The sequence below is a fragment of the Egretta garzetta genome, unplaced genomic scaffold (genome assembly GCF_000687185.1).
Source record: "Egretta garzetta isolate BGI_Z169 unplaced genomic scaffold, ASM68718v1 scaffold45, whole genome shotgun sequence".
Lineage (NCBI taxonomy): Eukaryota > Metazoa > Chordata > Aves > Pelecaniformes > Ardeidae > Egretta > Egretta garzetta.
The window spans coordinates 6,219,782-6,243,660 of record NW_009260028.1 but is presented as its reverse complement, the minus strand read 5'-3'; the positions used below and the strand labels follow the sequence as shown (position 1 = coordinate 6,243,660).

The window sequence follows — 23,879 nt, the reverse complement described above, 5'->3', positions numbered from 1 at the left end:
ACTTGAAAACATTTTTTGTCTATTTCTGAAAGCCAGGAAGTAGTTTGCCCAAGAGCTCATAATTTGGAATGTAATGTTGCCGCTTCCATGGGAGCGCTATTAATGTTTGTTTATTTTTGCTTTTTAAGATTTGACAGTTGATACTTGTATCCAGAAAGTTACCCTAACTTTTGTAGGAACAAGATTTAAAACAAGAAACCTTCTCTCATATATTGTTTTCATAGGAAAATCCAACTTTAGGAAAAATGAAGGTTATAATCGTAATGATAAAAATCTTAAACTTTATATATTTTGTGGAACTTCAGCAAAAATGTATTTGCATGTAAAATTTCTGTAGATTATTATGGCAAAAACAGCAGGCGGTCCAAAAGCCCCTAAGCAACAAGGACATTGGGATAAGGATGACTGGAAAGATGAGCCTGAAAAATAGTATGCAGTAAGCTCTGTTTCTCTAGCAGAGAGGTATATGTGTGTGTGAGTGCATGCATGAGTATATTGACAAGCACATGGTAGATGGTATCTTTCTTGAGGACACAACGCTGCTGTCTTACATGTGCCGATTGCTGCATTTTGTATTTGTGCCTTTGCGAGTGAATTTTACTCCTAAACCCACACTTTCACTGAAGGGATGACAAGTGCAGTTTTAGTTTTACCTTAACTTTTCACTATAGCAAGTGCAGAAAACGAGCCTTTAACATGGTAGGACTTGTGCTTTTAAAGTGTGATGTTTAGACTCAGTAACTCAGAACAATAGCTCTGATAATTCTGCTGCTTTCTGTAGTGTGCATCCTGTAAACCAGTCACTCATTAGCCTAGTTAAGCACTCACTTTCTGCGGACTAACTGAAGTCTTAATTTGCATGCAAAAATGAGGTAAAAGCCCTTGTTTTTTGTATATCAGGGCTCAGCTTCTGCTGTTTTCAAGAAAAAAAGAACTGATTTGTGAACATCTCAATTAGGTGGATAATACTCACCGGCTCAGGTTCAGAGTAGATAAACTGCATGAATTTAGTGAATGTTGACAGCGTTATATGGCTATAAGTAAGGGTCTGAGTCTAACCTTATCTTTTTCTATTTCCCTGTTACCTTCAAGATCATCATGGCAAAGCCAGCTGGTGGCCCTAAACCTCCATCAGGAAAGAAAGACTGGGATGAAGACCAAAATGATTGAACAGTTTAACTGTACTTGTTAAGTGACATGATTACGAGTTTTTTAATACTCCAGGTGGAGCCTGTCATCATATTTTGCTCTGTTGCCTTTAAGTTATGAACTGTGTCCAAGGGAGTGCAGAACTTTGACCACTTCAATAAACAGTAGTCACTGTTAAAATGTTAACTGCCATTTTATTGGGACTTACTATGGCGCGGTTGTTCCCAACAGGTGAATAGGCAGGCGGGGGCGTGGGGATGGAGGTGTGTGGCTGTGGTGGGTGGACCATGGCTGGCTGCCAGACGCCCCTTCCTCACCAGGGCAGAGGCGGAAAGTAAGCAGAAAAAGCTCGTGGGTTGATATAAAGACGGGGAGGTCACTTACCAATTACTGTCTCGGGCAAAAGGGAATCCACATGTGGAAAATTAATTTATTACCAATGAAAAATAGAGTCGGAGGGTGAGAAATAAGAACAGGAACTAAAACACCTTCCTGTTCACCCCCCCTTTTTCCCAGGCTCAGCTGTACTCCTTTGCTCCTGGCCCCTCTCCATCTTCCCACCCCACCTGAGTGGTAGGAGGGATGGGGAGTGGGGGCTGGTGTCAGTCTCTTAACTGCTCCTCTCTGCTCCTTCCTCCTGTGCAAGTGTTTCCCCTCCTCCCCTCCCAGAGGGCACAGTCCTTTCTGAGCTGCTTCATCCTGGGCAGCCTCTGGATGGGTTATAGTCCCTCAGGAATAACTGTTCCTGCCCTGGTCCTCTGTGTCTGGCAGGAAAACCTGCCCCAGCCTGGGCTCCTCTGCAGGCTGCAGCTCCTTCCAAGGCACACAGCCACCTACTGTGGCCTGGGGGCCTCCACAACTGCAGCATGGAGGTCCAGCATGGTCTGGCTCTCCATGAGCTGCAGGGTGACAACCTGCTCCAGGGGCTGGAGGGGATCCGTGCTCAGGTGCCAGGGGCTGTTCCTCCTCTCATGTGGGTGCCCACAGGGCTGTTTCTCACACTTTTCCTCTCACCACTGGGCAGCATTTGGGCCTTACTCAGGCTTTCCTCAGGGTGCCACTACCTTGGCTGAAAGGCCATGGCCTGCAGTGGGTCCCTTGGAGCTGGTGGTGTCCAGCATAAGGCACCCCCAGCCTCTCCTCACACAGGCCTCAGCTGCAGCTTGCCCCACCATTTTGGCACGTGCACCCAGTACAGTGGGTGAGGGAGACTGACCATGAGCCTACTGCAGGGAGTTAGTTACAAACTTCAGGAAAGCATCATCTATTTCACCCTCACCCTTTAAGAGTCTCCATGTTCTCAAAATGGCAGCCTGATGGCAGCAAACTGTATCCCAGCCATATGGCCTTAAAAATAAATGCTGAGCAGCAATAGCTAGGATGATGCAGAGCAGTAGAATCTTTTGACTGAAGCCCCCTGTTAATATTCTTCTTGGAAAGTAAACAGCTTGAAAGGAGAACTGCACTTGAAACTCAAGCCACTTCAATAATTAATCCTTTTATTACTCTTGCCAGTGCTACTCTATTTCACAGCCAGAAGGGCGTGGAAGGCTAAATCAAGTCTGGAACTATCTTTATGCCTAAATAAGGCTGTCGTACAACAGCTATGCTAATGCTTGCTTTATAGTCAGTTGCTGGTGTGGCTGAAAAATAAACTCAGCAAGTTTTCCAAAGGATTGGCATACTGATATAGTCAGCTGCACAAGTGCTACTGCTGATGCCTGTAAGGGTAACAGGAATATGCAAGACTGCCCATTTTCTTAGTAAGGTGGTTGTGAAAAACGCACTGAATGTAAGCAGCTGCTGCTCTAGCATGGAGGAGCCAAGGTTTTTATTTATGTGAAACCTAATGTGAAGCCTAGCCTTGTGGAGAAAAGAACTTCAACGATACAAGCCACTGCAGGACTAGTTTTCTTACCCTCCTGCACTGAAAGTCTAAGCTGGAGTACCTATAGCAAAAAGGAGAGTGAGCTGAGCACGAGGTTCCCACGCAAAAGAATTCCTAGAGAGTTTGCAGACTGAGCGCTCCTCTATTGGACATAAACCAACAGTGGAAAGAGAGATGATGCTGAATTTGTCTCAGCTCTAAGGTGTGTAGGAAGAAACGGCTTCTTATGCTGGGAACCTGGTCCTAAAATACGCATGGAACAGATGATAGCTGAGATAACTATAGTTCAGCATTATAGCTGGTCCCTTTAAAGTGAAAGAATTGCTGACTAAGTCGTATAGCAGGAGACTAAAAGTAGCAGTTGCTTGCCTGTGCCAACACACAAATTACTCAATAGAAGCTCAAAGCTGTGATTTTGAAAAAAACCTTTTATTCAAAAGTAGCGAAAACACTGGGAAAAAAGTATAAGTTAACCATTTGTCAGTGTGTCTAAGAAGCATAAAGTAGATTCCTGCAGTTGTATACAGTAGCTCCAACACTTAACGACGTAATTTGCAAGACTCTACCTTCTTTCAGGCCACTTGAAGACGGCTGCAGATACAAGAAGGCTGCTCAGATGAGTTACAGCAGTCGCTCATAGAACAGGAGATAGGCTTGTGAGCTCAGCACTTTTGCTGCAGACACGGCTTGCACGTGGGTATCGCTGATGTGGAACCACTGCCCTTTTACTGGTTCAGTGTCTAAAGCTGTGAAAGGAGGAATTGAGGAGCTAAAGTTATTACAAAGAATTGAAGCAATCAACCCTGTTACTGTTCTGCAGTAAGACATAATTTGTAAAATATTTCTCACTGTTTACCTTGAGGAGATTGTCCTCGAAGGACAAGATCAGAGAGATGGTTGTTCATACTTCTCATTTTAGCATAAGCAGTGTAGTGCCCAGACCTCATTGTTCCACTGTGTTCAACAACTCCATAGAGAGAGTACAGTACTTTCGTATTCCCTTCAGCCACGTTCTGTAGAAGCAAAAGTTCAGGTATGTCAGTCAGGTACTGGCTTTTGAACGAGGCTAGAATGTAAACTCTTTGCGTGGCTGGGATTTGTCTGCTGATGAAAGGGAAGCTGGTCATTACGGATTCATGCAAGCGCTACAGCTACGATCAGTGGAAGTACACTGACTCAAGTACAAGTTGCACTTGTAAGTACCATCACACAAAATAACTGAAGCTTGACAAGCGTACAAGGATGCTGCTAAGCAGCTTAATTGCAAAAGCACATCAGAACACGGGGAAAGGACAATCTGACCGTTTTCCCACTTACTTTACATTTAGCTGTACAGAAAGGAGCCAAGTCTATCACTTCTGGAAACTTAATGTGTCTGTTAACCTTCCGTAGATTAAATCCAGCCTTAAACAGAGAGAGCAGAGGAAAATCCCATAGTGTTAAGTGCTTAGGTACTATGCTTAGACACTAAATGTTTCAAGTTAAAGTTTCCACAATACAAAGTCAGTTTTACATTGCACAAAATTGGGAAAAAGCAATGTGCTTGCTCGTTTGGGGTTGGGTTTTTTTTTGTTTGTTTGCTTTTTTTGTTTGTTTGTTTGTTTTTTTTTCCCCCCTCCTCTAACACCCAAGGTTTTCCAGCATGATCTCCTTGCCTCCATATGCTGCACTGGAGCACGAGTTACAACGGCTTCTTCAACTCACTCTTATGGTAACTTAACGGTAGCAAAAGTGGAAAAAGTATCAGCTCTAATGTACTTAAGGAACTATGAGGACATCTTTTCCTTCTCAGATACCATAGTAAGCCTGAGGATCTAATTTTATATCGTCAAAACCCATGTAACAACTTCTACGCCCACCTTACTCAAATAATCTCCCAGTATCAAACTGGAAAAACAAAAGGAGATGGCAGGTGTTATTTCCTTAATCATGTTATGGTCTCTTGGAATAGGCTACACAGTTTGATTTTCTCTGTGGAATTGCTTTTTGTCTACTTAGTCACCTCCCTTATTTTTCAAGTATTTTGACCAAAATGCTCAACAGCTTTAAATTTAGAAAAGGCAATACTGTCTCCCATTGAAAAGCTAAAGCCTTAAGTTAAAAATTGTCCTACAATTTGGAAAAAAAGGGTAAGCCACTTTACTTTGGTGTCTGTAAGACTGAAGTTGCAGTGCTTTCCATTCATCCTTTTTTCCCCTTCACCCTCAGTAAGGCTCAGAAACCTGTCTTTTCCAATTTTACTGATCTATTTGTTACATTCATTTAGTAAGGGATCCTATGCCATCTGTACCGAAATGTAAGAGACCATGAACTGCTGTAAACAGCAGGAAACAAACAATGCTAAGATACTGCTTAATACAGTGAGCAGTAACAATAGTGAGGGAATATATTGCAAATAAGCTCACAAAACAGTGTATTCCAGGTAACTAATAGAATAGTCTTTCAGGAAAACACACCCCAACCCCTCAGAGACTACAAAAACCAACACTGCACACCAATGCCTTCCAAACCTTGGGGAAAAAAACTAACACAAAAGAGTCTTGCAGAAAATGAAAATACACTAACGTTAGTTTTAAGTTAAGCTAGTATTATGTGTATATATACATATTAAACTGATACTACATACATACACGCACATTTTTGCAGTATCGGCCTGCTACTTACCTGCTGAAACCTCTTTAAGTGAAGAGTTAAAATTGGAGGAGCAAAAGAGATCAGCATCTGCTTTTTGGCATTAGTATAAACATACTTCTTTTCACCTGCAGAAAAGAAAAACCACCAACGATTAACATCTAAACAAATGTTGCATCAAAATTTATTTTCACTATTTAGACTGTTATAAATGCCATCTACTACAGCAACTGAGAAACTGAACATTCCCCTTTACCATGATGAACCATACAACAGCTGCCATCTTGCAGATCCCATCCCACAAAAGTAATGGCTCACACCACGTCTCAGTGGTGTCAGCACAAGCAGGGTGAATTCTTGCTTGCTCTCTACAACTCTCAGAAACTGCATGTGGCTTTTATCAGCCTTTTGAGCAAACATCAACATGATTCCCCTGTGACTGGAATTTTCACATTTGAGGGAAGAGCAGAAAAGTTACCTGCTAAATCCCCGTAATGAATTTTTAGATAGAAATACCTTTTCCCCTCCCCCCCAAACCCACCCCTCTTTGCTCACTCCTTTTTTTCAGTCCTGCAGTATTCTGTACCCAAGCTTGTAAGCCTACTATTCTCAGTGAAGAACTTGTATTAATCTCCATGGAAGAGGCTCTTACAACCTACTCGCTGAACGCTAGTTCAGCTGATCCCAGTTAAAGTTATACAAACACCACTCTAGGGACATTCCCTCCCTTACCCACCCAAGCTGCAGATAGGGACATATTTAAAGTTTTCTTTTAAAAGATAATTTGTCATACTTTTGATGTTCTTCTTTGGTCCATAATGTCTTTGTGTACACACATCACAGAGTAGTTTATTGGTCTCAGTAAGTTTTTCATTACGGGTGAATTGATACAAACAGTGATAGATTGAACCTTCCTCCGGGTTCAAATCTTCCCTGTTTGCAAGGGTACAAAATGCCCTTTCTGGATCTTCAGTCGATACTTCACATGTCTTGACGGGAACAGTTTGAAGGTCATCCAAGATACTATTATCAGATTTAGCACTGGCACCCAAGTGTAGTTCTGAAAAGCCGGTAGTGAGCTCTTCTTCATCTTCATTTTCATCATCCTCATCTTTCAAAGATAGGTTGTCAAGGCCATTGACAAACTTTGTAGGAGAATCTAAGCCTTCCACAGGGAGGTCGCCAAGAGACTCATTTTCTACACACTCGTGTTCTGGTTTTCCTGTATTTTCATGCATGCTGTGAACTTCTGTACTATTTCCCTGTATATTCAAGTCTTTTTGAGTTAAGCAGTGACCTTCGCAATCATTTGATGATTCCTCTTCTTGCTTCATATCAGGAGTTTCAATTTCTGCCTCTGATTCTTGGTTGTGCTCAACATCTTTTTCTGACTGTTCAGTTGCACAGATATCTGTCAAGTGAAGCACCTTTCCTTGAAGTTTTTGCTGGCGGCGCTGGCTCTGCAAATTGGAATACGTAATATACAGTAATACAAAAACCAGAGCAAGTTTAAATCATATTTAGCATTTCTTACAATTTATTTATCAAAATTTTTATAGCATGCCATAGTTGCGAAGGGTGGTGGGGAAAATAATCTATGATTTAATGATCAGAGATGATCAACTCTACCAATACTGAGTTTATCCTCGCTCAGGTATAGCTCCCAACTGCACCTTGTTACACAGTATCTTCAAAATACAAAGGGAGTCATTAGTTGTATCTTCCTGATCCTTTCTTAGGCCTGTATTCTAAAGTTTTGTGAATATTCTTGCAATCAATGACTGGAGAACAGCTGTCTGATACAAATTAATGCTACTTCAGACAGGCAACATAAATCTCACATTCCTCTGGATATTAGCTCATTCCTAGCACAGCCACTCTTAACAGAACATGTAACTTCTTAATGGCAAAGATGTAGGTGCAATTGCTCTTTTCAGCTGTGCATCTGAGTGAGGAGCAATTCTAAGCTGCTTCCATCTCTCTTTTGTTTTACCAGAAGTTGCAAGCACTTTAATAATAGAAGTAAAATAGTTATGAAAAACCAACCTTGGCTTGTTTTTTGGCCTGTTTCTTTGCTTTTTTCTGAAGGTGCTTACTTGTACCAGAGGGCTCATCTCTCTGCTTAAGATAACAGTCATTGTTTTTATCCTCTTCATCTTCAGATTCCTTTTCTTTGGTTTTTTTTACGTTTCTTTCATTTGTAATTTTTACTTTCTACAAAAAACCAAAAAGCCGCAAAACCACCACAGAAGTAGAGATGTTACTGTCCTGAATAACAAAATAGTTATTCCCAAGAAAACTGTAGAAATGAGATGTTATCTGAGTTTTCAGCTCAAGATGTAACATTTCAGTGACCACAACATACAACTCACTCATTTATGCCACCCTAATGTTTACAAAAGAGGTGTCCCACTCCAGAGGGAGTCCATGTGAAACCATGACTCGCAGAATGAAACAGTATGAAAAAGTAAGGCTATCAAGGGCCAAATCCTGAACCTGTAAAGGGGCAACACCACCTTTGGCTCTAACAGATGTAAATCTCATTAAATGCACTGAAGAGTAACATTTTCCACAAGCGGAAACATTTTCGGTTGAACTGCCTGCCATAAAATTTGTTTGCTTCTGCTAAAATGAAGTTTGTTTGTTGCAGAAGACACATGATCCCTTTGGCTGAAAGGGTTTCATTTCTGTATTTACTCATGTAGCACCACTCACACAAAAGCTAACAACAAATCTGAAATATTACATACACAGATTATCAATATGAAACACAAAGCAAATCAAGTATTTTGAGTGTCTAGAGATCAATCAAATAAATCACCATTGATCAAGTATTCACATACTATCCTACCAGTATTTCTTAACTTTATTCAATAACCTGAGTTATGACAAGTATTCTTGCACTCAGTGCAGAAAAATGGATGACAAAAGTAAAAAAAAAAATAAAAATAAAGCATTCAGGCAGCCAGTAGGCACCCATCACTGTCACGCAATTTAGTTCAGTTTTACAACAGTGAAGATTAATTGGGAAACACTGTTCTTTGCAATTCAGTCTTCTACAGTAGCGAGACAATACTGGAACATATCAGATTATTCCCTAAGCCAATCTCTACTTTAGAAACATTAACTGACAAAGGAGCAAGATCACCAACAGACTATCAGTGATTTTCCAGAGTCAGTTTATGAGCTGCAACTTATGGGAATGACTCTCATGAAAATCTCTATCTTTCTGGGCAAATTTATAATTTTGACTTTCAAAAGAGACATTTAGAAAGATGCATAATTTCTTTCCATAATGATTATATAATAAAGGAGTTTTCATATAAGCAAAAAAAAAAAAACCTAAGCCAAAAAGCAAGCACGTACAATTTCTTACCTGATCATCTAGTACGGGAAGTGACAAATCAAGGAAAGACTCATGGACCAAGGATACCTTGAAATGAATTTAAGAGTCCAATTTAATTTTGTTTGGAAGTGGCTGGCTTGCTGCCAATAGGCTTATTTGTATGTACCCTTGCTTGCATGCAATGCATGCTTTCATTTGTGCATACGAATATAAACCACAGCCAACCTACCGTCACAAACAGCTACCCACAACCAAAATCTAGCAGTCTTATTAGCACAGAAATAAGCAAGAAATAACTCTTACAAATTTCAGCTTTCTAGTGGCCTAGAATGTGAGAACCCAACTTAGGGCCTATGAGATTGATATCTGCAATCTGTCATGACATTCATTGAGCCCACTCACTAATCCCCTGAATTACTTCATTCTCGGGATGCATTATCCCCATAGCGTCTCCTTGCTTAACTCTTCTCCTGGCACTCCCATGGGCATCCCAGTGCGGGACAGGGAGAAACCTAATCATCTGATAAAGAAGGAAAGGGCCCCTGGCAGCAGAACATTTCACCCACTCTACCATTTGCACCACTGGAAGGTGTTTACCAGAAATCTGAGAGTGAATTCCCCTAGCAGAGGCAGCTTGCTGTTGCTGACCTCTTATTCTGGAAGTCTTTTGAAAGGGACTGAAAGATTAGCTTTATAGCATAAGGGAAGAAAGATTCCAGCCAAACCATGCCCCTCTTTGAAAAGCATGCAGCTAGTCAGCTCTTAGTGTATTAACTGAAGCAAACGTCTCCAATTTCACTTATTTCTATGCATAGTTACTTTAGGGTTCTCCTGCAGATTACATAAAATTATACTCTAGGCTATTCAAAGCAGGCAGTTTACTTACAGTTCTGCATTCCTCACACATAATTGTACTGGTTAGTTCTCCACCAAAGATTCGATCTACGAAACTTTGTATTCCCTTTTTCTTTTCATATTCTGAGAATCGACAAGGTATACAGTAAAGTTAATAATATGACATATAATATACTAGCAACCAATTTAGTTATGGCACACCAAATACAAAAAAATTGAATACAGTATGCAAGAGGTATGAAAGAATGTGTTAGCCTGTTCTGGTTTCCTCAGGAAGTACAGGAAGGATTCTTAAATTAAGATCCTTTTGTGTGTCAAAGGAATGGGTTGAAAACACATTTGCAGAAGACAGTTTGACTGAACCAACACTGTTACCACTTTCTCATCTCAAACTCATTTCCCTATCTTCTCAGAAGTACTGCATCCCAGTAAGAGTTCCTGTCTTCCTCTCAGGACTTAAAACAACTGTCTGAACCTAAAAAAACAAGGACCAACTCTTGTCTGTACAGGTCCCCTACAAACAAACCAAATTTCCTCAAGTTGTATTTTCAGTACAGCACAGTCTGAATTTAAACTTGCTCTTCATTTTCTAACCTAAGCCACATTGAGAAGTTTAACAATTCTTCTGTTCACTGTTTGCTTTTTTTATACCACTGTTCAGTAACAATGGACTATTAGGACTGAATAAATCATTACATTCATGTGCTAGTATTTTAATTTCTCACATAATACTTGAACAATTAAATACTACCCAAACATAATTTTTGTGTAATGTCTATATCTCTCAACTCTCTCTTACACTGTTAAGAAGGAAACACCACCAAGTTCAGCAAGACATTTAAATAAATAGACTAGCATTATTGACCATTATATTCTAGATACATACATATTCAAGAGATGGCATAAAGCTGTACAATTAAGCATGTATCTTTTATTTGATACTATTAGTGTGACTTTGTGTACTTCAGTGAAACAGAAGATTTTTAAAATATCACATCAGTAGCAGGTGTTTTACCTTTAATTTTCTTTTTAAGTTCTTCTTCATTTTGCTTGTTAGAATCAGTCAGCGCCTTCAGTATTCCAACACTTACTTGCTGAAATTTTCAAAACAAATACACACTGTACATTTCCTAAACTCAGTCAGTTAAATAGTTCATTTTATAAAAATGTTTCACATGGAGGAAAAAGTTTAATCTTCACCAATTAAGAGAATCAATGCAAACAACACAACTGCCTGTAGAGACACAAAATAGTTCCTGTGGATATTAAAAAAAAAATAACTGAGAAACAAGCTTGCAACCATAATGTTGCAATTAGTATGCAAGAAAAATTGGTCTGAGGTTTGCCCAAATTAAAACTGGCAAAAAAAAAAAAAAATATCATGGCACTTCCACAAGTGAACTTTCAGGTATTTCAGAAATTAAGACAACGGACATTCTTTAGGGTGACTACACATACTCCAAACCCACTTTTTCTGTAGAAGTTTTGGACAAGCCAATCTATTTCTGAAGGACAACAGACATTTATATTAGCAGTGTTGAATTAAACTAAGACCTTTAGAGCAAGCAAAACTGAACCTTTCTACCTGATTTTATTAGAAGAGCCTAGAGAATAACCAATACACTGCTTTCCAAACAGGCAGAAAATACCATTACCTTACAGTGTGTGCAATATACGCAAGATACAGGCCACAAACAAACTTCTTCCTTTGAATAGCTTTGTTAAATGAAGGTGGCAATACCCGTGGTTGCTCCTTCACAACTCCACTGCCTAGAGGCTGCCTGGTTCTACAGCTCTGTTGCTAATCTGCTTCAAGTGCGTGCTATGGGCAGCACAAACCATTCTACAGAGGCCGACTTAGCTCAGAAAGAATGTTCTTTCTCCCCTCAGCAGAGGGGAAAGTCTTGGTCTGGTGTATGAAGTAGAAAGGTATGCACATCTATGAAGTTAGCACTCACTTGGATTTCTTCTGCTCTCATTCCATCAAGTAAGTAACGAAGCAATTCATGGCTGTCTTGCTGCTGATAACCTTTAAATCGTATTGCTCTGTTAAATGAAACAATAATTGTAAAGTATAACTGAGCTTCAAGATAGACAAAGTAAAAACAATTGAGATCAGACACAAAAGGACAAAGCCTCAAGCATGTACGTATATAAAAGCAACAAGTGCCTACATATGGTATTTTCTAAAAATATGAAGCTAGCTAATCAGAATATGTCACTGAATAGCTTTCATTTTACTTCTATTAATTTATATTTTGTTCTTTATCCTCTTCTTTCACAACTTGTTAAGTATTGTACAAATTTTATATGCTGTGATGTGAGCTTGAGGAAAAAAAAGGAGAAAACTGACCTAATTTTTAAAGAACTAACAAACTTTTTTCATACTCACTATGACATGCAATTGTACAGATACTCACTTTTTACAAACCTGAGCAAAAAGTTCCTTAGGAGTGACTACCCCTTTTTTTGTCTCTTGCATTTCTGTCAGGAACTGATACATGGCTAATGTCAAAGGACCTGGCTGATCTAGTTTTATCAGCTGAGGTTCCTGTTTTAAACAAAAGCAACAAAGTTGTTTTGCCTTAGTTTGGTGACAGATCCTTCTGGAATAAGTTTTTTCCTTATCTAAGCAATTCAGTTATTGAAAACACTATTAGAAAATAGAATACACAAAATTTCAAAATGGCAACGAGTTAACCTGACAAAAGTAACGACCACATGGTTTCTCATGAGGTGATTCCAAAACACTGAGCTAAGAATTATTAATTATTTATTGATTAGTTGCAACTCTGGGTTTCTTGCTTTTATTAGGAAAAAATACAATCTCTTAAAAGGCACAGTCCTTCTTTCCTATCCAAATCCCTAACTGTAACAACAGGTGCATTAAGTTAGCACTGCTGACATCCTCTAGTTTCCTATTTTGCATTTAGACAAGTGAGATGATAGCAAAAGTTACAATTATAATTAAGTTACTTAAAAGATGAAAACATGTAAGTACTCCTTTGATGACAATTAATACTTAATCACTGCTCTTTCGCTCTGAATGAAAGACCTACGCTGACTTCAGAATCGGCTTTATGGAAGTTAGTGGTGAAGTTCCCACTGATTTTACATCTTAATCTTGTTAGTATTTAGACGAAACAGCCTCAAAATCCAGAGATGAGTATTGCTTGTTTCTTTGACAGATTGGAAGGGTAGAGAGAAACACTATGCAGGTCAAAGCATATATACCATGGATAACTCAGTTGACTCAATTTTAACTGTTGCGCCAGGCATTTTAGCTTCCTTAAGCAGCTCCCTCAGGACTGGAGTTTGTGATAAATTCTGTAGAACATAAAAGAAAGAAAAAGAGTGGTAACTGGGGGATAAGAGGAAGGGCAGCTGAGTTCCACTGCTCATGGTATTTGTAGCAACCAGATGAGCAGCAATTTATTTTTCCCAAACACAGAACTAGAGCGGTAACTACCACTCTGGAAATTCTAAGAGTGTTTAACAGTTACATTCTATACAGCTAATGGGATTTCCAAGCAGCCTCTCTCTAAATATATTACTTTAGTTTGCAGAAACCCTCTATGTATGATTCTTCTACAGACTGATCTTTTGACAGTCTATTTACTAGTGTCTGTTTCTAAAATAAAAAGGTAAAATGCAGTGTGCACATTTGCTTGGTTTACAACATTAAAAAAAAAAATCAAACTATTTATTAAAACCTGCAAGTACAGCAGGAATTTTGAGTAAAGTTTCAGTATCAAGAGCCAACCAACACAAGAGTACATGCGAGTTTTCATACCCGTGGAAGAGCAAGTTTATTCTATCCAAACACTTCTTAGCTAAGCAAGACACACAAAATAGCAAAGCAATGCGCTCATCCTGTTAATATTTACTTTTATTTCCTGTTGCTGAGAGAGACATTTTTATGTCAGTGAACACCCACGGTCTTTGAGTATTAATCTCCAATGTACTGAGAGGTCAGCAAGGGTGATGTGCCAGACTATTTTATTTTTTTTACTAAACTAGGAAGTTGGCATGCTTAATCTACATCAGTGAAAGATGCTGTCCCTCAAAGACAGGGCAGTTTGTTGTATCTTCCCTTAGAGCAAGCCCGAACCTGCAGCTCCATTTCTTCCTATTTCTCTGGCCAACACACTATTTTTAGAATGAACCCATCGTTCTGGGCAGATAAAAATTGCATTCCAATTGTGTCATTGTACAATACTGGGGTGGGGTTGTTGTGGATTGTTTGGGGTTTTTTTCTCTTGCTATTCAAAATATTTTTAAGAGCAATAATAACTACCATACCTGCATCACTGCATTAAAGAAACATGTATTCCCCAAGTTACTAAGTCCTTTCACAGTTACTTCCGAGTTAGTATTTGAATGAGAATTCTCTTCTTTAAGCGAGACTTCTTTTTCTTGCTCATTTTTGCTGTCTTTTTCTACTTTTTTATTTTCAAATTCTTTCTTCTCTTGTTGTTTTTCTATTGAAATAATAAAAAAAACCATACCATGTATTAACCCAGTAACAGAGAACAGGCTAGGAAAAAGTTATTATAGGCAGCAGCAATCTACAACATTTAAAACTTAAACATATGATAATGAATTCTGTAATTGTATAAATGTAACACTAGTGATTTAGGTTCTTAAACTGTCTAGGAAACAGGAGTTAAAAAAAAAAACCAACAAACCAAATAAAATCACAAAACCCCTGAAATGCCGTTTCAGATCAGCATACGATTTAAACACGCCATTTGGCCCGCAAGTCATTCATGCCAACAATCTCTGAAACTCTGCATGTGTTATCTGAAATTTCATTCCTGTTGCAAGATCGCCTATGTTAGGGCTTTATACAACATCCAACAAGATGGCATCTGAGATAACATCCCTTTTGACATGGCACTATCATCTGAAATGAAACGCGCACGCCTCCCACTGTCAAAGCACTCTCATGTTCATTTCATGAACCTAAACAGATGAAACTGGTTTATGTTTTTCCAGACACGTTAAAGATATTCTCCCTAAAATTACTTTGATGTATAGCTGTTTAATGAAACTGTAAGGGAATTCCACATAATTTTCAGAACACCACCCACACTGGTTCTGCCGGTTTGTCAGTCTACTATTGATAAGGTTTCCGATAAACAGGGCTGTGAGCCAAGATTAACTTCAAAATAAAGTAACGCCAGCTCAGAGAAAGCAAGGAGACCAGGCGATACAATCTTTACAGCCAGCCAAGAAACAGACGGATGGACAACAACATATGGAACACCTGAAACGACAACAACTGCACCCCGGTATTCATCCATTTTCCAGATCAGACCTGAGAAGAAAATGCTGGCAACCAATGTGAAGTTCCAGCGTTAGATGTAGAGAGACTATGTATCTGGGAGAGACTGACCAACACCACTCAAAGATTCTGGTCCTTGTGGGAAAACCTCAGCTGCTTCCTGAACGAATACTCAGAGACAGCCACTTGGCACTGCGGGCTGGTTGTGATCTACTTCCCAAGGGGGCTATGATCTCACTCAAGGGTAGGATGGTGTTGGAATTTTTGATAGTCATGAATTATAGCACTTATTTTGATACACAAAATCTTCCAAGTTTTCTAGAGGAAATACCTTGTAGAAAAACAATTTTGCCGTTGTGAAAACTGGGGGGTTTTTGCTGTGTTTGTTTCTTTTTAAACAACCATGTTTGCAGACAGACTGCAGGCTGAACATGCTATTTTAGCGAGTTCTGCATGCAGTGCAGCTACCGATAATAAGTGTACAGACCCAGCAGACAAATCCTCTTGCATATGCCTTCCATTAGGAAATGTGCTGCAATAGCTGGAGACTTAAGCCATTCCAGCTGATACATTCACAAATACCTACAAAAATACTTTTAAAAAAATCAAATCAAATTATACTTAAGAAATTACAATTTTCCTTTGGATGTCAAGACAGACTGAGCAATACTGATGAACAAACACAGCACTTTTAAGTACTGAAAGTAACTTCTTACTCACAGAACAACCAATCATACTAAAAAAACCCAAAAAGTCACAGTAAAATTCTATTTTTTTTTCCCCTTCTGTTCTTATATTTCTGGTCTGTAAAAGCTTAGAGGACACTGAGCAAAATCCTGGTCCAATTAGGTCCATGGGCTAGGATGGTACTTATGCTATCAGAATTCTGATGAAGAAAAAAAAAAAAGAGAGGAAGAAATTAGCTTTTTAATTTACCATAAGGTGCTTCAAAAGTTAAATCTAATTTAATGTACATGTTACATTTACAGTACCATCTCCTACATTTAAGGGACTTTCTGATTTACTGTATATATACTATAGTTACTTACCAGTACGTGGTGAGTCAGTACAAACTTGTTTTCTAACATAATCCACAGTCTGACCCAATCGGCTTGAAGTGCTGTATGCCCACCCCCCCCCCCCAAAGAAAAAAATTAATCCTATTTTTTCTATTGTTTAAAAATCCTAAACTATTTGTTTGATGCAATTCACTACGAAGTTATAAAACTACGAGATTTATTTTAAGATTTAGAAGTCTTACAGAACAGTTCAATGCATTTCTGATCTAGAAAATAAAAAGTTTAAAAATTATCTTCACTAACTTATGCCAGTGACTGAAGGCTGCAATTTACAAATATAAATTAGACTCTTAAAAGATGTGCTTAGAAACCTAGTCTGCAAGAAAAATAAATGCAGGGGAAAAATTGCCAAAATCAAGAAACTAAGATATCAGGCCCTAAAGGAAATGACTTACGAATGTTATGGCACGGGAAAATATTCGGAGTACTCTAGCCAAGCAAGTACTTCATTATATTTAAATTGGATAAGGAACAAGTCAGTGTCCTCCATTAGTCCTTCGTGCTTTTATTTGCTCTTCCGTTGCTGATATAAATCTATTTGTCTCTTTATGAGCAAAGAAGTGTGTGGTTAGGCCACCAATCTGTTTTAAACAAAATTGTGAGAGAAGCTGCAGTCACAAAGGCTCAAGTAAGAGTAAAATTCTGCCAGAACACATACAGCTGAAGGAGAGTTGTATGTGCCGGTTTCATAGTTCTGCCCAATCAACTCTCTGAAGAGGTGACAAAAGGTACTGAAGAGAATGCAAATACTTCTGCACTTTGAAACATACCAGTTATGGTTCCTAGGCACAAATGCATTTAGCAGATTTCAGGATTATTGTAAATCAGACTCTATTTTCTGATATTAAAAGCAGCAGAAGTCTGCAGCAAAGTGCTTCCCTAAATCTCTAGCATCCCTGGAATTAGCTGCAATTTTCCCATTTCTTTATGTCTCACTGAAAAGACTAGCTCAACCTTTGGATCCCCGAGTACATGTTTATTGTCAGTTTGGTTAATTGTAAAAATAATAGGCATTCTCACTCCTGGAATAACAACTGAGAGTTACTTCCATGGGCAATTTTTAACATCATAACCATTCATAATCAAAAATTTTTATAGGAAGCCTTGAAGGAATCAAGGGATTGGAAAGAATTTTTTTCCAGCGGTGGCTGTTTAACCACTGGGGGAAAAACATTAAGTAGATCCAACTGGTAAGTCGTGCCAGTACTGAAAACACATACAATAGCACCTGTTGTAACCCCAGAAGAGCAGAACTTCATGAATTACTAGAACTCTTTCTCTCCGTGTTCAAAACCTTTTCTTTTAACCATTTACAGGTACTGTTCAAGTCCAATTTCAACCACGTATGCATGCGTACTATAGAGAGTGTCATACATTCATAGCATTTATAAATTCTGATCAAAAAGGCTTTTGCTTTTACGTACCAAGTCCCCTGTGAAATACAGTTCTTGACTGTAGGTTTGATTTATAACAATAATTTAGATCCAATATATCAGTCTCTGAATAATTTCTTGTGCAAGTTTGTATAACCAAGAAATTCTAAAGGAAGCAAAATATCTTGCTTAAACAACTTCCTCTCATTCACAAGCACTTTTGATTTAAAAACTATATAATTCTTATAGCAGAGAAATAAAGCCCTTTAAAATCATGGTTTCAAAGCTTATTTTAATGCACAAAAATCAGTTCACTAGTTCATTACTAATGATGTTATTAATGTCCGTTTCCATTCTAGAGTTCAATAAAAGTACTGATCATTGTATATAAGAGTGCTCAATATGATCAAGTAAAGAGATAATGTCATACAAAATTAACATAATGGCAAATAATAAGTTCAAAAAAAGGTTACAAAGCAAAATTAAAACTCTTTATGTAAGGCACAGTATCTCTCTATGGCACAGTTTGGAAAATTAAGGTTCCCCCTTATATAGTAACATGCTATTCCTTTTAAGAATATTCCTTTCAGGAGAATCCCTTTTAAGAGAAAATACTACCACAGAGATGGAATTTGTATTGATTCATCCAGTGGCATCCTGTAATTATACAGCTGTTCTTCTTAGCTGTACCTATGGTATTAAGAAGTCATATTTATTGGGAAAATAAAAGTAATTAAGTTTGTCACTAACTGTGCATCAGAAAGTAGCTTCTTGAAAGGCTGAAAATTAAGAGCTACACAACAACACGTTTCTACATGTCAGTATTCTGATCGAGTAAAAGCAGTAAAATACAAAGTCAACAGCATTTACTAGTTGGTCAATTTTAACTGTGAAAATTTTCTAGTTATAAATTTAAAATTTATTCAGCAAATCTCAAAGACTGCTGGGAATATTGTGCATACAAATGCTTTATAAATTTCTAGAGATAGGTCCTAGAAATCACAAAGAAAAGAAAACACAAATTATATCCCAGCCTCTGTTGCCCTCTAGCTATGTCTTGCAACTGTTGCCCGACAAACTCACCACACACTCCAGTTGTCCAAACTGAGAACCAAACAATGGGGATCTGATCTTGGCGTTGTATAATGCTTTAAAGCATGCTGTTCTTGAGAATTTCTGCCACAGCCCTATAATGTTGATAACCAGAACTGTCACAAAATCCAGTCGACTATCAATGAGACATACATAAAGTCAAGAGTATAAATAAAGGATTAAAATGAAAACTGATTAATTATGTTAAACTAATTAGGATGACCAGATGGGTCTCTATTTCAAGACATTTATTTCTGCAGAGAGAAGAGTAACTTACTGGGTGCAGAATAACTATAAAGTTGCTTGGGGACCAAACATCTAATTTACAAACTCCAGTTTGAACAGCTTGATGGAACCAAAACAAAACCAAAAACCTCTTCAGCTTGCATAGTTCTAAGTTTAATAAACCGTTAGCACAAGATCTTATTGTAAAAATCACAAATTAGGAGCATTAAAAGGAACTTTTATTTTCTTAGCAAAATAACTTGGACTTTCTAGGAAAATAAATCCTCAAGATGGTGTTATAGCCCTAAGTCTGCTAAATGCCTTTGTGCCAAGCTTCTAAGTACTTCATTTGCAATTCACAGCAGAAAATTTTTATCACACTAAGATATATCAAATAATTTATGTAGCACCACATTTAAAAAAAAAAAAAAAAGAGAGAATGTAAGAGTTCACTTAGAAGCTCCCTTGTTCCACTAGATTATGAGGCACTGAAAGATATTAAGATTAATTAACAAAACAAGAGATACCCTATGGCCACATTTTAGACATAACCATATTGAAGGGCTTTCGTCAGTCTCCTCCTCAGACTTCTCTTCTGTCTTATTGTCTGCCTTGCAGTCCTGACAAACGTGCCATTCCACATTCAGCAGTGCCTTTTTCAGATGACCTTGTTCCAATCCTTTACGAATATGCTTGCACACAGGTTCTACAAAATAAAAAGCACAAGGAGGATGTAGGTATCATAACAAATGCAAGTGTCTCTAGGCTTCAAAGACACAGGCAGCAATCCAGAAGCTAGGATAGCCTTTCTAGAGTCAAAGAAACATTGACAATTTAGCAGATGTATCAGAAAGAAACCCTTTGTTACCCCCATCCACGATCCAGGGATATTGTTGCTGCATCCTAAACTACAGCATTACTTAGGGAGGGGGGAAAAAAAAAAAAGTATCACTCATCTACATCTAGTCAGAGGCGTTGACAAAACCTTTGGATACAAACCTACCTACTGTGCCAGGCTGTGGGCTTCTATTACCGTGGCGTTATGATTCCCACACCTCCGAGGGAGCAGCCACAGCCCACTGCCACGGTTCCCAGTCACCAAGGCAGCACCTGGCTGGCCTATAAAAGCGGAGATTATGGAGGTTACGCTTCCAGCTGAGCTGCCTCAGTGAAATCATGCAGCAGACGACTACGGTAAAAAAAGAACGGCAGTCATCCTACCTATTCCAATATCACTTTGCACTACAATACTATGCCCTACTTGGAGCTGTACCTTCTGGGCCTGGTATGAACTCCACCTATTTAACCAAACTCTGCTAAGAACGGTTACACCAAGAGAAAAGGCATCTCTTGCTAAACGCTACTATCGGAAGGAATTTAATTATCTTATTTCTTTTTTGTTTCATTTTTAAGGTTACTGGTTACACTATCACTTGGGTGAAGAGAAGCTGTCTGTAAGCCTAAGTCATGTACAGAGAAATTGTGATTGACAGACAATGCATATGAAAACTGACTGAAGTTCTTCCAAATAAAAAACGAGGAACATATTTTAATTTTATTTTGGTTTTTTTTTTTTTTCGGTTTTTTTTTTTTTTTTTTTTACAGTGTAGGTTTCCAAGACATTTAGCATCATTAGACATTTGTAACTGCCAATAGTGAAGAACTGTAGGCTAAATTTGCAAATACGGGGTGAAATATCTGGCAGTACAAAGAGTTACCTCAAAAGTCAAAGATCACAGAATAAACAAACCCATGCTGAAAGAAAAAATCCTGTACGTATTTAGTATGTTAAAAAAAAATTAAAAAATCACATTTTTAAGAAACTATTATTGAGAAGAATTACATAACTGTTTACATAATTCAACTGTCTTAAGTCCTTTGCTACAAAGGTATTTTTATTGCTCAGATAGCATAACAGCTCTGAATCTATCTTTGTTGAAGACCGTATGCAAGATTACAGCCTCAAGACAGCAAACTGTTTTTGGCATGAGCTGAAACTGGTGAAAACTTTTGTACTTACAGTTCTGTTTCTATCCAAGATTACAGTATTTTACCACAGTACAAATGCTAGCCAGTAAGAGCCAATTACAGATATTTATATGCTTTCTTTAAGCCTTTTTGAAAAACACAAGCTTCATCTACAACTTCAAAACTGTGGTTTTTAAACAAACCTGTTGTATATTGGCTGCTACTATACAGTGGAATTATTCACATGATCAGTCTTAGTCCACACCTGTGGCTTTACAGGACTTTGTAGGGGTAAGCTAGCCTATTTTTAGCCAAAGTAGTGAGATGCCATCACCAATTGCACCATAACTGATTTTGGGGGCGGGAGGGAGGAAGACAAAAGAAGCTAAAAAGCCACAGGAGACAGAAGTTACCACAAGAACAGGACAACCAGGAAACAAAAGTAGACTTGAGTTTAAAATAAATAGGCCATCACACTGAGCCTCTTGGCTAAAACTGTAAGTGTTCTCTCTCCCACCTAAATTAGCATGGCTCAACTCATTTCCAGGACAAACCAAAAACATGGGCAAGACATAACCTGTGACCTGGCAGACAAGATAGTAGAAGAGAATGCTACACAGCACAAGCAAAACCAAGAGCTAGAATAACCAGGGTAAACAAGATCACAAAATTTCAATGCAGGAGTGAGATCCAGCTAAAAGGATAACATTAACAATTTGGGTTTTTCTCCAAAGGAACAGAAGGCAAGGAAGATAAAGAAGTTTTAATGAAAAAGCACTATGACTAGAGAGCTGAGCTGTCCAGGGCCAGTACTAAGTTAGTTGCTAGTGTAAATACAAATGGTTTCACAGAAATATTTTAACCACAATCTTTTTTGCTGAAGTGAGAATCTTTTGCAACAAAATCTTCATTAGGAAAATACTACTTAAACTTATCAGAGCAGCTGACTCTACAAACCCTTTATATGCTGAGGAATTTTACATGATTCAATATGATCTGTGTATCAGTAAACAATGGCGTCTCCAAGTTTCTTGAAAACCAAAAAATAATCCTGGTTTTCAAAACAGGAACACTAGTTTCTAGCATAGTTAGAAAAAGTAGCAACACAGTGTTTCTTGTTAGACTTCAATTTCAATTATACAAACCCACACTTTGTAAATGAGACTTCAAGGCCAGTGACTAGAGTAAAGGTCTTCTAATATTAATGAGTTTTCGAGCCCTCTTTAAGATTAAAACAAACATTTCCTCCCTTCATGGAGGAAACATACCCAGTGTATCCAGAGACTCATCAGACTGTGCAGGTTTGCCTTTGATGCGTTTCTTTCCCATATTTGTAGTCTGTAATTTTTCTTACATGGAACAGTGACCTAGCAAAGAAATACAGTAAATTAGAAACTACGCTTTCGTTTTACTTGCTCATTGATAAACAATAAATTATTTCTATGGCCAAGATGTCCCTTGAGGTGAATTAACTTGTTTCAATTTGACATTTACAAAAGAAAATAAGTTAATTATACTTTAACATGAAACAATTGTAACTGTTATTAGAGGCAAGATCACAGCGTGAGTTACGAAAACCAAGTTATTTAAAACCTTAAAAAAGAAGCGTTGCACAAAAAGAACAGGATGGGAAACTTCACTGTCAAAAATCCTACAAGCCTTTAGGACTTGTACTTTAACTAACAACACGGGGATTTTAGGAAAAAGAATTGGGTTCATCCCAATAAAATCTTCAAGTTCTTTGCAATTATAGTCTTTCATTTCTCTTTACTGTAAATTTCTTGTATCTTTCATGAAGTCTGACACAGGCAAATACTCTGACATATTTGAAAATATACAGATTATGGGAGTTCCGATTTTTAAGTTTCTTCACAGGAGGAGATTTATCATCGCCTTCCCAACGTTATCAAGCAAATAATTCAGACGGGATCTGCTATTTGGTATGCCTGTAAACAGACAAGAGTGATCTACCACTACAGAGACCTAAGCCAAGTGCTTGCCTTCAAAAAGCTGTCTACTGCACATGCAGTAGGAGGTTTTTAACTTGTAGTTTGTAGCCCTGTTCCTTATCTCACAGAAGACCATTCAAAAGCACCAGGTAAACTTACAAATCGACACATACTATACAACAAAAACAAGCCAAAAGGGTTCGAAACCAAATCTCTGCAGCCTTATGCAGCCTTTGCAGGTTGGCCTAATTCCGCTGTCCAGCCCTCAGGTAAACACGCCAGCACAGTGCTAAGTCTGACCCGTAACACCCGGCCTTTCGAAACCATTTCCTAGCTCGTGCTCAGCAGCACGCCAGCCGCAGAGCAGTCACAAGCCTGCTTGGAGCGGTCACAGCCGAAAAATGAAGGCAGGCCAAGAGAATCAGAGAGAAAACAAGCTGGGAAGGGTTGAGGCATGATATCCACTGAGGCCTCTTTGCACGAAAAACCTTTTCGAAGCATGCTTTTGGGACAGATGACCCGCTCGTTAAGTGACAGGCAGGCAGCCACTCCATCACGAGCAGAACGATCAACTCTTGCAACTTAGCATTCAGTTTGTTCAGGAAAAGACACGACAGCTCGTCCAACAAAACTCCCCCTGCGGCACACTGGCCAGCAAAAAGCTACGACATTTGGCCATACACATGAACAACTCGAAAGCGTTAAAAATCCTTCCCACGCCGACTCGGTTCCTGCCAGGAAGGCGGGACAGCATGAACACACGTAGCTCTTCATTTAACCCTCGCTGTCTCTGGACGGACTCGCCCGACGGGCTCCTCGCCAGCCTTTTCCACGCACCGGCCCACGCGAGGAAAAGCGCCGCAGAGCCCAAGAGCTAAAGCAGCAAAACGACCGTTTATTTTACTGGTTTGTTTTTTTTTTTTTGCCGTAAGAATGAGCGGCCTGCAAACGACCACGTGTGCACCTGCGTCGGACGGAGACCCGGGAAAAATGCCCAGGGAGGCACGCCTGGGAAACCACCGGGGCGCGGCGGGCGG

General features: G+C 38.7%; 2 protein-coding genes across 2 annotated transcripts in view; one reads left to right on the top strand and one right to left on the bottom strand.

Annotated features, from left to right (window-relative positions):
• CCT8 (chaperonin containing TCP1 subunit 8) overlaps positions 1–1,340 on the top strand; it is a 12,018-nt gene extending 10,678 nt beyond the window's left edge. The window contains exon 15 of the mRNA XM_009640957.2: positions 1,093–1,340. Coding sequence (XP_009639252.1) covers positions 1,093–1,170 — 78 coding nt within the window. The 3' untranslated portion in view covers positions 1,171–1,340. The remainder of the gene's footprint in view (positions 1–1,092) is intronic.
• Positions 1,341–3,486: 2,146 nt separating this feature from the next.
• USP16 (ubiquitin specific peptidase 16) lies at positions 3,487–22,256 on the bottom strand. The gene is made up of 17 exons (XM_035896380.1): positions 22,162–22,256; positions 19,453–19,631; positions 18,689–18,795; positions 16,206–16,306; positions 14,172–14,350; positions 13,104–13,196; positions 12,290–12,420; positions 11,828–11,915; positions 10,885–10,963; positions 9,901–9,992; positions 9,045–9,101; positions 7,715–7,882; positions 6,462–7,128; positions 5,702–5,796; positions 4,355–4,441; positions 3,894–4,050; positions 3,487–3,783 (listed from the first exon to the last, which is right to left on the bottom strand). Exons 1-17 carry the CDS (start codon positions 22,220–22,222, stop codon positions 3,659–3,661), a joined length of 2,466 nt encoding a protein of 821 aa, XP_035752273.1. The 5' UTR covers positions 22,223–22,256; the 3' UTR covers positions 3,487–3,658.
• Positions 22,257–23,879: the final 1,623 nt, after the last annotated feature.

Coding starts and splice junctions, on each gene's coding strand:
- USP16 (XM_035896380.1), bottom strand. CDS start 22,222: ATGGGAAAGAAACGCATCAAAGGCAAACCTGCACAGTCTGATGAGTCT. Junction 4,442..5,701: donor ACTTAAAGAGGTTTCAGCAG/GTAAGTAGCAGG, acceptor TCTCTGTTTAAG/GCTGGATTTAATCTACGGAA. Junction 3,784..3,893: donor TCGAGGACAATCTCCTCAAG/GTAAACAGTGAG, acceptor CTCCTTTCACAG/CTTTAGACACTGAACCAGTA.